The sequence below is a fragment of the Saccopteryx leptura genome, chromosome 2 (genome assembly GCF_036850995.1).
Source record: "Saccopteryx leptura isolate mSacLep1 chromosome 2, mSacLep1_pri_phased_curated, whole genome shotgun sequence".
In the NCBI taxonomy this organism is placed as follows: Eukaryota; Metazoa; Chordata; class Mammalia; order Chiroptera; family Emballonuridae; genus Saccopteryx; species Saccopteryx leptura.
The window spans coordinates 34600078-34614712 of NC_089504.1; the positions used below are offsets into that span (position 1 = coordinate 34600078).

Consider the following 14635-nt stretch of genomic DNA (forward strand, 5'->3'; position numbering starts at 1 on the left):
CGCCCACCATGAAAGCTGGAATGCCCACTAGTGGGCAGTAGGGACCAGGTTGACTACCACTGGTAGAGCCAAAGCTAGTTGACCTAGTTGACAGGTGAAAAGGGTGCCACTGATGTCCACCTGGTGGCAGCAGTTCTAGCTAGAGGCACCTGTACCATGGTTGGTTCAGGTGATGACAATGAAAGTATACCTTGTGCCCCGGTTCTGGCGGGCAGTGGGGGCTGGTCCATGTGGAAGGTTGCAGTTCCTGAGCAGTGGTTCCTCTCAGGCATGGGGGGTGATCTCGGATAGTCTAACTCTAAACTCCAAGTCCAGGCGATAGAATCTGCTGGAAGCAGGGAGTTAAAGTTTCCAAACAAAGAGGACTAAAGCATCATTAGATGTTTGTACATATTCTATGCCACAGTAGCTGAAACTCCAATGGGTGAAGAAATAGTGAAAATTAGAGGGGCTAGTCTTCAACTAGAGACACCACTGAGAGTAGCTGATATGAATAACAGTGGGTTCATGACAGGCCAGGAAGTGAGTTGGGTCTTTTTTTATGTCCCTTCCAAATTATCAACCACTCCTAAAAAGGGCTCTTTGGCTTTAGAATAGATTCGTACATGATCTATAAATTCTGTGAAATGAAAAGAATTCACTGATTAATTCCACAGGTCTGCATTTCCCAAGATGTGGCATGCATTTTACTCGGGAAGTGCAAATAATTGTAAAGGAAAGAGCTTGTATTTTAATAATTCAGTATTTATTTTAATGTGCCTTGATATTGTCCTACCTTAAACCTGTAATTTCACAGGTGATATTGTTGGTTTTCCATTTACAATGGTGATATAAAATTTTCATTTTAAATACTTTTAATGGACCTGGCCAGTTGGCTCAGCCGTCGAGCATCGGCCCTGCGTGTGGAAGTCCTGGTGCAATTCCCGGTCAGGGCACATAGTAGAAGCAACCATCTGCTTCTCTAGCCCTACCATTTCCCCTTCTCTCTTTCTTCTCTTCCTGCAGCTATGGCTCGAATGGTTGGAGCAAGTTGGCCCCTGGTGCTGAGGATAGCTCCATGGCCTCACCTCAGGCACTGAAATAGCTCGGTTGCTGAGCAATGGAGCAGTGGCTCCAGATGGGCAGAGCATCACCCTATAGGGGACTTGCTGGGTGGATCCCAGTCAGGGCACATGTGGGAGTCTGTCTCTCTACCTCCCTGCCCTCTCACTTAATAAAAATAAATAAAATACTTTTAGTAAAAATATATTTATTTAAAAGCAAATGTTAAGTAAATAACAGAAGATGTTATTATAAGAATTTGGCAAAAATCACAAACATGGAATGTAAACACTTGGAAAGTTTGGGAAATACTTCCATAAGCTAGAGAATGAGGTAGATTGACTTTAAACAGAAGAGTGTGGAACACCAGACAGTTAAAGGGAAAATGGCAGAACTCTCAGGGGATATGGATTCTAGTTCCAACTGGCACTCAACCTGTGTGACAGTGGCCTCTCTCTGGATCTCCATTTCTTTCTTTATAAAATAGCTCTAATGCCTTACCTAGCTTTATTATTTAGTGGTCTATTTCACTTATTACTATTGAGATATGAACAATCATAACAACAGCCAGTGCATTAAGGTCTGCTGCAGGCTGGATGCTTTCCATAAGTCAGCATCATAATTCACATAATGGTTATGACAGGTAGATGTTATAATATCCATCTTATGTGAAGGAAGTAAGGTTAGAAGATTTTACGTAACTTGCCCAAGGTCACACAAAACCTGATTAGAATGAACTTATATCTAACTCCAGAGCCTGTGTCTGTTTCCTCTCAGTCTTACTGTGTCTCAGTAGTTAATTCCTATTCACCCTTCAAAACTATGCTCAAGATTATCACTTCCAGAAAGACTTCTTTGACCTCTATCTCTCCATCTTGGTTAGATGTCCCTCCTCTGTGTTTCCTTAATTTTCTCTGTATGCTGTTTTTTTTTCCAAGTGAAAGGAAGGGAGATAGAGAGACAGACTCCCACATGTGCCCCAACCAGGATCTACCCAGCAACCCCCATCTGGGGCTAAGCTCTGCTCATCTTGGGCCAAGCTTGCAACTGAGCCATTTTTAGCTCCTGAAGTGGAAACTCCATGGAGCCATCCTCAGCACCTGGGGCTGATGTACTTGAACCAATCGAGCCATGGCTATAGAGGGGAAGAGAGAGAGAATGAGAGAAAGGAGAGGGAGAGAGGTGGAGAAGGAGATGGTTGTTTCTCCTGTGTGCCCTGACTGAGAATTGAACCCAGGACATCCCCACGCCAGGCCAACGCTCTACTACTGAGCCAACCGGCCAGGGCCTATATGCTGGTTTTGTTTTTTTGGTTTATTTTTAACATTTGCCTAGGATTCTGCATAGTTTGGGACACAGAGAAGGTAGTCAGCAAATTGCAGAAATAGGGAGAGCATAAGGGAGAGAGGAAAGGGGAAGAAAGGAGAAGGGGATCAGGAAGAAAAATATATTGTTACTTTATTTCACTAAATATGAAAGAAGTAGAATTGAGAGATAAGAGAGCAAGGTGACCTTCTGGATGCAAAGCACCCAGCTTTGCCACTGACTAGTATGTGACTTAGTGCACAGGTTCAATGCCGTGTTTCCGTTTCCTCATCTATCAAGCAGAGATAACAGTAGTACTGACCTTAAAGGCTGTGTAAGCACTAAATGAATTATTATATATAAAGTGCTTAGAATAGTGCCTGTGGGAAGTAGGTGCTCAATAAACATGGACCATTATTATTATTATTTCTGTAGAAATAAAAAGAAAAAACTAAACACTACTATAAAGTGAAAAAATACATAATGCTATTATATACATATAGAAGCTCTGCATTTTCCTGGCTCTACTTGTTTTTTTGTTTTTTTTTAGTGACAGAGACAGAGAGAGGGACAGATAGGGACAGACAGACAGGAAGGGAGAGAGATGAGAAGCAACAGTTCTTTGTTGTGGCACCTTAGTTGTTCATTGATTGCTTTTTCATATCTGCCTTGATTGGGGGACTACAGCAGACCAAATGACCCCTTACTCAAGGCAGTGACCTTGGGCTCAAGCTGGTGAGCTGTGCTCAAACCAGATGAGCCCGCGCTCAAGCTGGCGACCTCGGGGTTTCAAACCTGGGTCCTCTGCATCCCAGTCCAATGCTCTATCCACTGTGCCATTGTTTGATCAGTCCCTAGCTCTACTTCTTGATCAAAGCAAAGTCATTTTAAGGCAGTAAAGAATAAAGAGAATTATAGCCCTAGGGTGCACAGTATAATATCCTTATCTTTTCACTTCTATGGCCGCAGAATGAAGCATGCCACCTCTGCTCTCAGAACATTTGGAAATATTGAGATTATATTATCATGCTGTATTTTATTCTAAATTCAGATTTACTTCATGTCTATCATCCTCAATTAGACTGAGTTCCTTGAAGAAAGGACTCCTGCTTAATTCTTCTCTATGGTTTCAATTATTAGTAAAGGGGCTGGCAAGAAATAAATGTTCAATAAAAGTTTGCTGAATGAATATTGTTGAAAATATGTGTACACATGAACAATAAAAAATTTTAAATGAAGTAAAATTTACTATACAAGAATCTCAAATCAAGTGTGCTCAGAAAGCTATATGATAGGAGAAGGTAGTAGAACAGATGGTTAGATCTATGAATGTTGAAATCAGACAGCCTTGATTCTGAGCCCTAACTCTGGCACTATGAGCTTATGTGACTTTGGGATGTAACCTAACATCTTTAAACAATAATTTCGATAACAGTAAAATGGGGATAATATTAGTTGGAAGAACTAACTGAGATAATGTATGTACAACATCAGGTAACTATCATGTGTTTGTAGAGTGGCTAACATATCATTACCATCATCACTGTCATTGTCAAAGGCTTTGTGGTGGAGGCACTAACTCTCTGGATGAGCAGATATAAGGGAAGAGTACTGAACAGCCAGGAGGTGTGACTAAAGGTACGGAGGGTATTAGAGTCGAGGCCAAATAAGGTGGTAAGTAGCCCTGTTTAATTGGAATATTGGGTATTTTCAGGAAAGTAATGTTAGAGAATATTGGAAAGTTGCCTTTAAATGCTAGACTGGAAAATTTCATCTTTATTCTGCAAATGACACTGAGACTTTACAGAATTCTAAATGGGGTAGTGACCGGTTCAGAGCTCGCTATGGTGGAACATTCTGGCTGTTTGTACATGATGGCCTGGGGAAGGTGAAGGGGGATGAAAGCAGAGAAACCACTTAGGGAGCTTTTCCAACATTTCCAATAAGAAATCGAGGTCCTCCTCTTGGATAATGGTCTGGGACAGGAAAAGAGGAATGAGTATGTAGGACACTGGGAAGAATAAACTCATAGAACTGAGTCCAACTGGATGTGAGAAGCAGGGTGAGGAGGCAGAGTTGAAGACAGTTAGAACCAGATGACCTGGAGCATGGTGCACCTATTCTGGCACAAATAAAGCAAGGAGGAGACTGGTTTTAGGGGGAAGATATGTTTGCTTTTTACTGTGTTAATTTTGAAGTACAGTGGGATACCCAGGTGATGAATGATATCCAAAAGACCCTTTAAAATGTGATCTTAGAACTCAGATGTTTATTTAGAAGCTATTTGCATAGAGGTAATAGCTAAAGGTGTATAGTTGGATCGATGTCTAAGAAGGGTGAGAGTATACAGACAAAAGGATGAGGGTGTCCTCCTTGGGAAATACCTCCCACATCTAGAGGAATGCAAAAGAAGCCAGAGAAGAAGGAAGAGTGGGAGAGAGATAGGCAGAGACCACCCTACTATAGAAGCCAACAGCGGAGCAGGTTTCAGGAGGGGTAGACACGGTCAGAGGAATCTGAGCTGCAGCCAGCTCAAAGACAGAGTACTGAGAAGCCACCACCGGACTTGGCCATTAGGAAACCATGATTACTTATGAGAGAAAAATATGTGGAAGAAAAAACTCGAGTGCAGGTGGGAAGGAATGAAGAAGTGGTGTGGGAAAAAAAGGTAGACCAACAGTACATTGTTAGTTCAGGAGGTTCAGGGACGAAATGATAGAATAGAGAGCGATGGTCACTCAAGGTGGGACGGGCAGGCTGTTCTTCCCCAGGTAAGTGACCGCTCACTAACACTTACCCAGAGATGTGAATTTGTCTACACATTAAGAAATAGAAAGTAATATTAGTGGAGGAGGCCAGAGGAAGGACCCTGGAGCAAACTAGATTGAAAGCCAGGTTTGAGCCACTCTAAAGTTCGAGAACATATTATCTGTATGCGGACAGCAGCATCTGTTTTAGCAGACAGACTCATTTATCATGCATCGACAGACTGTGAGAGGGAAACAAGAAACTCTCCTCCCCCGCTTAGGAACACAAAGCTAGATCCACTCTTTGAAAAGAATTCAAACACTTTGAAAAAGTGTTTCAGCAAGGAAGCAACACTAAGAAAAATAAGTGCACAGCATCTTCTCTTTCTTGTCTTTTCCACCCAAATGAACTCAAGAAAAATGTGCAGGGGTATCGTTAGAACATGCTAATAATACTATTAGCATTCCCCGACACTATGGTACTTATATTTGCACAGTGATTTTCATTTTATAGGAAGTGCTTGTGATCTCTTTCATTCTCACAGAATCCCTGTGTGGCATTACTTTTTGACAAGGGGAGGAACAGTATTTGGAAAAATTGGTGTTTTCCCCCCTAAATTTCAGAGCCAGGAAATGGTAGAGTCCCAGACCCCTTGCTCTTGTTTGTACATGTTTTCAAACACTGCTCACCAGGTCTTCACAGTATAACCGTCCTGGTTTGGAAGGACAAACCAACGCGTAGCTGGACTCTGATCTCCCTGTTTGGGGACTCTATAAGTTTATTGGAATAGCCTAAAACTGCACTAGGTCTGGGGCACTTTTATCAGGTCATATTTATGACTCAGTAATACCCAGTGCTCCCTTTTTACCCTCACTGTAAAGAGTCCAAGGACAGAAGTTCTGAGCAATGCGCTTTCTTCCCTCCTACATCTGCTCAGTTCAATCAGGCCTCTGAAATGCAGGAACAAGACCTCAATACTTACACCTTCCCCAGGTGGGGCCAGAAGGCAGAAAAGCAATTCTCTCCCTCAATATCTAGTTTGGGCTAGTAGGAAGATGGCCAGCCTGGGAGGCTGATGGCTCAGGTTCCAGGCTCAAACTACCAGTCTAGCTCTGTGACCTTGGTTAAATCACTCTATACGCTGAGCACTAGTGTCTTGGTCTGAAAAATGATATTAGCTATTTCATACGTTTACTGCAAGGATTCAGGAAAATCCTTATGAAAGTAGGGCCCTGTGCTGGATTTAATTTCTCCTGTCTCTGTCTTAAAATTCTTAGTTTTTGAAGGAGGAGCTCTGCATTTTCATGTTGCTCTGGACCCTGAAAATTAGATAGGTGGTCCTGTCTAGACCCTTGGCCAGATTATGATATTTAACCTCTTGGGGCTCTACAGTCTATAATGAATTGAATTAAATGTTAGGCAGTTCTCAATCTTTTCTCCACATATTGGCAAAATTTGACACTCTTTCCTCCTTGAAACATTTTTCCTCATGGCTTCCCAGACATTATGCTTTTCTGGGTTTCCTCTGCCTCAGTGGCTGCTCCTTTGTTGTTTCTCTCTAATCTATTAGCATGTCCACAGTGAAACTCCTGATCACTGCTTGCAAGCCGGCTCCTCCTGGTCTGGTCTTTCTCATCTGTTCATGGGAACTCCATCCTTTCAGTCACTCAAACCAAAACCCCTATCATAGTTCTTGACTCTTAATCTCTCAGTCCATACCCAATTTGTAAGCTGCTCCAGAGGGTGACCACTTCCCCACCGCCATTGCAGTCCAGGTCTCTCCCCTGGATTGCTGCAAAACCGAACTCATCTCCCTGCTGCCTCCTCTCCTGTGCCCAAGGGTCTGTCCTCCACACAGTTTTAAAGGAATAACCCTTTAAAAAGAGAAGTGTCGCTCCTCTGTTCAAAACCATCCCATGACTGTGCATCTCAATCAGAACAGAAATCCCCACAAGAGGTACTGAACCACCTCTGGGAACCCACCTCCTACTCCCTCACCTCAAGACATTTGTCAGTGCCCCTTTGCCTGGAATGCCCTCCCCGATATCAGTCTGGCTGGCCCCTCTGTAAATTGTTAGGTTACAGTCACATCAGCCCCTCTGCGTATATAAGGTCCTTTCACAGGCTGTAGGTGCATGAAGCCGACCCTGCCACAGGAGTGAGGGCACTGACGGGGCTGCTGTGTGCCAAGCCTCCCACCAGATGGTACTCTGAAGACAGAAAGGCGAGACTAAGTTTGTGGCCGAGAGGGAAGTTTCATATATTTATGCAAAAACTCTAGGACAAGGCAGTGTTTATTTAAAATATCCAGCCTTTAATGCCTAACATCTCACTTTCTGGCAATGTCTCTAGAGTTTTCTACAGAGAGAAGGAACAATGAGCTATGGCTTGTGAACTCACTGTGTGGCTATTTCTGTCCCAGACAAGTTCCTGCTCTGGCGTGCTTATCACACCAGAGACACCTTGCCTGACTTCCAATCTAGTTTGCTCCAAAGTTTCTCCTCCGCCGGCCCCCTCCACCCAATATTGCCCCTTAATGAACTGTTAACTTGAGACCCCACCCTCTTCTAGTCCCTCCATGTTCTGCTCCCTGATACGGGATCATGAGGCAGGGGTGGGATCAACTCAGGAAGGTTGAAATAGGAAATAAAAAATCTAAATATTTCCTTATGATAAAGATGTATAGGTCTTTCTGTGAGCTCACAGAACATAAAACTCAGGGACTACATCTTTTCATCTTTGTGGCTTGACAGCCTTGCTCAGTATGTGGTATAGAGTAGGCATTCAGTAGGGTTTGCTGACTCACTCAATGGGTAAGCTCGGAGTAAGGACTCATATTTAAAAAGTACTTTCACATCCCCTGTAAGGTGCCCAGAGGTATTCTGTAGGGTTATTTTACTGAGCTGTCATAAGAAACAATCTAACCGATAAGAATGAAAATATCTCAAATAAACGAACCAATATTTAAAATGCAAGTTTAAATTATAAAGTGCTATTATAATTATCAAAGTTGTTTTAATTTACATTTGATTTTTTAAACCCTCTCTCTGAAAACCTAAAATAAATAATCAAGTGATAAATTACAAAGCCTGCCTCATATTTCCTATAGGGCTCCTTTGTATAGAGGCGCCCTGAACTTATCTGAAGTTTTAGATAGAGACTTGGGAGAAAGAATGAAGAATTGAGAAATTTAAAGCTAAAGCATTAGGATCTGCTCATTAAAAACCATGTTAAGTTTTGGTGATGGGTAATTGTGCGTGTGTTATGTGACTCTTAATACTTTTCAGTGTGTATGTTTACATCACACGTACATTTGCATGCCCAGGTGAGATCAAGCTTAAGAAGATAGCCCATCTTATAATCAGTAAGAGGTGCTGCCAGCAATAAGTAAGACAATTTGGGAATCCTTCCTCAGTAATCCTTCCTCAGTTAACTGAGTAAATCCTTCCTCAGTTATCAGTTTTTTTGTATATGAAACAGAGGGAGAAACTGGACGGTTCCCGGGGCCTTCCAGTTCTAATGTCTAAGAGTCTAAGGAGGTAGGGCACCTATTCACATTATAAAGGATCTCATGCAAATTTTCTGTTTCTTAAATGCTTTTAAACTATGATTTGGTTTTTCAAAATCCGGTTACTATATTTTTATTAATAAAAGCAGCTAACAAGTAAGCAAATTCAACATGTCAGGTACATAAAGTCCCTTATATGAATTATTTGATTCAGTCATCCAGTAACCCCAGGAGGTAGATAATGATATTGTCCCTGTGTTGTAGATGGGTGAAGTGGCTCCATGACCAGTTTGCCTAAGGTCACTGAATTAAGGAACGTGGCAACACTGGAATTTCATCTCTCTTCCATTCAATCTGTGACTCCAGAACAGATTGTTGACTCTGCATCTCCCAGACTGGCTGCAGGTATCGGGAGGTGTCCAGTGTTCTTCTTTAGTTGAACAACTGTGGTTCCTGCATCTCCAGACTGGCTGCAGATATTGGGAGGTGTCCAGTGCTCTTCTTTAGTTGAACAACTGTGGTTCTCTGTGCCTTTAGTCTTCACAAATGGGGTGACCGATTGGAGATGGCGTGATTCCTTTGGCTTCTACTTTGTTTCTGTGACACAGCGTGGTGATATTTTCATTAAGAAATGTTTTTAGACCTTCCCTGGATGAGTTAACAGTAGGTTTCACTAGTTATCTGGAGTCACTTGTGAATGGTTGGGTTAACAGAAAAGGGTTCAAATTTGCTTTGAATTCTTATTTTGGTTCTTTATGTCTGTTATCTAAGTCCACAACAGCACACACAAAAGACTACATTAGTTTGCAACAGACTAAGGTGAAAAAAATGCCACATGCAGAAAAACAGTATAAGATGAATTCACATCTGTGTGGTGCACTTCATAATGTTCACATTTATTATTTTCACTTTCACAAGAACTGTGTGAGGTCTGCAAGTCAGGAATTATTTTTACCCACTTTGCAAATAAGAAATGTGAGCCACAGAAAGGGGTAGGTGACTTGTTCTAAGGCATGGACCTGGCTAGATCCTAGACCTAGTGTTCTTTCTGCACTGTGCCACCCCCTTATGTAAAACAGAACCCCAGACCCAGGCACTTCTCAGCAGACAGGACCCGATGGTTGCTATACCGGAGGCCATGCTGTACCAGGCTAGGGCCGTGGTGCTCCTGTATAGCAAATGTGCTAGAAGATGAGGACACAGCAGCAGCCATGACCCCTACCCACACCTGTGCAGTGTGATAAAGAAAGTAGAACTAGCTGTGGTCCAACCAGATAAAAATTTTAGGCGGGAAGTCAAGTGACAAGTAAACTTGTATGGGTGTGTGTGTGTGTGTGTGTGTGTGTGTGTGTGTGTGTGTGTGTTTAAACTGTTAATTGCTTTTGTATATTTTTTAAAAGGCAGCTTGAGGAAGTCAGACAAGCTAGCAGGAAGGTATTTCAGCAAGATGGATTTGGGAAAGAACCAATCTCGCTCAATTCTCCATCAGACTCCTGATCCTCATCAAGAAAAGAACCACGTTCCAGGTAACAGAAGAGGTTGTATCTGTTGGGAAGAATTCGGGCTATGATTATTATCCTATTTTTAATGAATCTGTCAAAAAATAAATAAAGAAGGAATGGTTGGGTACATCATTAGAACCATAGGTGGGAAGAATCAGGGCTATGTATGTTCTTGACGTGCCTCCTACTGCTAAGATTCTGATAAGCCAGAGAAACGCAAGGGAATAACAAATAGATTATTAATAAGAAATAAATTTAAATGAAAGATAGTGAAAATATCCAATACTGGATGGTTGTGGTAAAATAAGTACATCTATCTGCTTCTATGGTAGTGTAAATTTGGCATAACTTTTGGGGTGATACAGCAATAGGCAGCAAGAACTACAGTGTTTATTCTTTTGGTTCATGAATTTTACTCATTGGGTCTAGCCTAAAGCAGCATTTCTCAAAAGTTTTGCAGAATCCTAGGCCTTGAAACAGTGTTTAAAAATGTGTTGTGTTTTTTTTTGTACCTTGGGTCCCTTTGGCTTTTGATGAACCACTGGATTTCTTCTTAGAGTAAATATTTTAAATACACAAAAGTAAATGAATAGGCTGACAAAGGAAAAAGTTAAGATACAGTTGTCAAAATAAAAAACTATGATATTGTAACATATGTGCTTATCTATAGACTAGAAAGCCTGGTGGTCATATGAAATGACTGCTGTTCTAGATATTATAAATTGTAATTAAAATGATTTGTGCAAAGGTGTCTGCTAATTCAAACTGAATTACCCAGGGCAGGCGGTGAGGATACCCCTTTGCTTAGTGCCCCACGGGGTTTCCCCTTTCTACTTGCTTAATTGCTTAAAGTAGAGTGCAATGAAGGAAACCACTGGTGGTACATTTCTTAAGAGCCACCACTAGCTCAATAAATAAAGGTGATTTAAATAATAAAATGTTAATTCACATGTCAAAGATCTCTTTGTACACAACATTTCTTGTGTAGATCTTTCCATCATTTTTAAGCTCGCCTTGCAGAGGACCATCAATTATTTTTAATTTTACGTCCGTTCTTTCACGAACTCTTGGGACAAATTTGCTGTCACGTCACAGGTTCTAAGGAATTCTACATTGAGACCCATTAACTTTTTCTCAAACTTGGATGGCAAAAGAACCTTTTTTGGTGATACCTCTAATATTCCAAAGAACTTGGAGAAACACCATTCTATGGAAAAAATTCAAAGTAAAAATGAAAGCTATATACATGAGTATGTTTATTATCATTTGATTTATAATGGCAAAAAATAAAATAGTAATTGGTAACAACCTACATGTTGAATACGAGTAGAATGACTGGGTAAATGAGAATACATCAACTTAAATAGGTATCACAGTCATTGTTAAATTCCTTCTTAGAGTAAATATTTTATGAAGACTATACTTCTGAGGACTAGATCATGGCAAATATTTCTGATATAACATTAGGTTGATAAATGACAAAATTGTGCTATGCACTCATTACAATTTTGTGTAATATAGAAACTAGATGGGTATAAGGAATAAAATGAAAACAGGTTATAATGTTAAGGTTGGCAGAATATGGCTGCTTTACCGGCCTTTTCCTTGAAAAATGTTTACTGTACGACCCTTGCTGATAAATGTCATAGATCGTCACTATATCCTGTAACTTCCATTTGATCCCACAGAAGTCATTGGATCTTGGAGTTTGCGAAACAGAGAGCAACTCAGAAAAAGAAAAGCGGAAGCACAAGAGAAGCAAACTTCGCAATGGCAATTCGGGTAAGGCACCTTGCTGGGGAAACTGAAACTGGTACTTATCCAGCAGATGCCATGTGCCAAGCACTGCTGAGCATCCCACACAGTATGTGCTATCGTTCCAACAATCCTGTAAGCAGGAACTGCTCTCCCTAGTTACAAAAACCAAAAACCAAAAAACAAAGCAAAAAAAATCAAGTGTCCAATGGGTTAAATCTCTTGCCTAAAGTCACAAGTCACACAGCTAGTTAAGTGGCAGGAACAGAGTTTTATCTCTGGTCTCTCTCTTTTTAAAAAATTTTTATTTATTGATTTTAGTGGGAGAGAAAGAGACAGGAACATTAATCTGTTCTTGTATGTGCCCTGACTGGGGATCAAACCAATAACCTCTGTGCTTTGGGATGGTGCTCTAACTGAGCTATCCAGCCAGAACTCTGTGGTCTCTTTTAATTAAAACACCAGGCAATTGAAATATTCTGCAGAGAGGTCTGGTGTTCAACTACTCTGGTAACATAAACATAGAAAAATCTTGTTGGGAGCAGGAGACACTGTTGAGAAAATCTCCGAGCTTGTTCTCCCAGCTCTCTCTATTAGTAATCCTTATCAAATGAGTGTGATTAACTCTCCACAGAGGTAACCAAAACACAGGAGTAATGTGACAGGAGGTGTGAGAGGTTCTAAATTGCCAGTCTAAGTCTCCTGTCTGTCATCTCAGGGAAGGAATATAAGAACATGATTAAGTAGCATCAAGCTACATCCATTTAGAATGTGGCTTGAAAACGATACTGCTTGCTTGAAGATGGAAAAGGGAAGGCCAAGCAGCCAAGGAACTTAGCATCCATCAAAGCCAAGGGTTCTGTACTTGGCACTGTTGATGCTAAGGACAGGATACTTCTTGTGTGAGCAGCTGTCCTGCGCGCTGAGGATGTTTAGCAGCATCTCTGGCTAGTAGCACCGCCCCTTCCCCCACCTCCGGTGTGACAACCAAAAATGTCAACTGACATTGTCGAATATCTCCTGGGGCAGGTGCAGAATCACCCCCACTTGAGAACCACTGATCTAAGCACTCTTCTTAAGAAAGGGCATCTGGCCCTGGCCGGTTGGCTCAGTGGTAGAGCGTTGGCCTGGTGTGCGGAAGTCCCAGTTCGATTCCTGGCCAGGGCACACAGGAGAGGCGCCCATCTGCTTCTCCACCCCTCCCCCTCTCCTTCCTCTCTGTCTCTCTCTTCCCCTCCCACAGCCGAGGCTCCATTGGAGCAAAAGATGGCCCAGGCGCTGGGGATGCCTCCATGGCCTCTGCCCCAGGCGCTAGAGTGGCTCTGGTCGCGACAGAGCGACGCCTGGATGGGCAGAGCATCGTCCCCTGGTGTGCGTGCCGGGTGGATCCCGGTTGGGCGCATGCGGGATCTGCCTCTCCGTTTCCAGCTTCAGAAAAATACAAAAAATAAAAATAAATAAATAAATAAATAAAATTAAAAAAAAGAAAGGGCATCTATCCCCAATATGGTCTGAGTATTGTCTTTTCTGCTATAACACCAATTAGTACATATATGATCAGTAAATAGAAGACTGATGTCTCCATAATGTGGAAGTTGTGTTGATTCATGATTTTTTCCTAGTCAAAGGAGTCAGGATAGTGGGAATAGAATTAAAACCTTTAGCAGGAAAGAAAAACACCCTCAGCTTGGCTGCTGTATAGGCAGGATCCTTTTCAGCCTGCATCTAGGGCTCTTCCCCAACAGAAGGGTAACAGGTTGCACTTCCTCCTGTGCCCAACATCATGGCAGCCCATCTGGCTCAGTGTACCACTCTTATTTGCATGATCTCGGCACCTGCAAACCTGCAGTTACACTGTTGTTTTTGTGCATTTTTACTATCCCCTGAAGCAGCCTCCAATCATGATAAGCCACCTATCTGAACTATTCAAGTTATCTCAGGTACCAATTATTCTTTTGGTTAGTGTTAAAAAGTTGCATAGGTTTTGAGTCATTTCCCCAACTCTATTTTTTCCCGCTGTTACTTTTAGTGCATGATTTTTCAGAAAGTGAGGTTCCTCAGGAATGTGTTTATTATATTTTGGCAGAAACATTTGTATTTGGGTCCTGTGGCAGGCGACTCTGTTGAAAAGTATCCAATTAGCTTCCCTAATTCTATACTTGCCAAACAACCTTCTGATCATCAGTGGGCTTCCTAAGTACTTGCTACAGAGAAAGCATGCATTCATTTGTCAGCCCAAGTATTCTTTGTTGTTTGACTTTGCATTTCTCACTGTTCATTTAAAAATGGGTCTTTGGGTTCACATATCAGCCTCTTGGAGCTGGTTGATGAGCTCTGCCCCTGATTAATGGAGTCAGGCTTAGTGTGCTGATAGAATTGGGTCTCAGTGCTTGCTGGGCTGGGGAGCCAAGGCTGAGGAAGTCATTGAAGTAGATGACACCTTGGTGAGCCTCTTGGCAGCTGGCTGGTTTTGCTCTGGTGACATATTTCTATACTACCGAGAGCTGTTCTCATCACAGCATATCACACAGCCCAACAGTAGTTCCAGAGAGAAGCAGCAGAGCGCAACGGCGGAGAGCCTGGCCGTTAAAGCCATAATGACTACATTAGATGCCTGGCTCCCCTGCTTCCTAGCCATTTGATGTTGGATGATTTAGTCACTCTCTCTGGGCCTCCATTTTGTCATCTGCAAAATGGAGATAATAGTATCCACCTCATAAACTGATATGAACATTACATAACAGAACAAGAAAATTACTTAAAACAGTGCCAGGCA

The 14635-nt window shown here is 42.0% G+C and overlaps 1 protein-coding gene across 2 annotated transcripts in view; it reads left to right on the forward strand.

The window, feature by feature from the left end:
• The window catches only part of HEMGN (hemogen), a 52522-nt gene that overhangs the window by 32582 nt on the left and 5305 nt on the right, over positions 1-14635 (forward strand). Inside the window, exons 2-3 of one of the 2 annotated variants that reach the window (XM_066367586.1) lie at positions 10007-10128; positions 11793-11886. In XM_066367586.1, the coding sequence (XP_066223683.1) occupies positions 10050-10128; positions 11793-11886 (173 nt within the window). In that variant the 5' untranslated portion in view covers positions 10007-10049. Of the gene's footprint in view, positions 1-10002; positions 10129-11792; positions 11887-14635 lie in introns of both variants that reach the window. The other variant, XM_066367585.1, reaches the window with a different exon arrangement.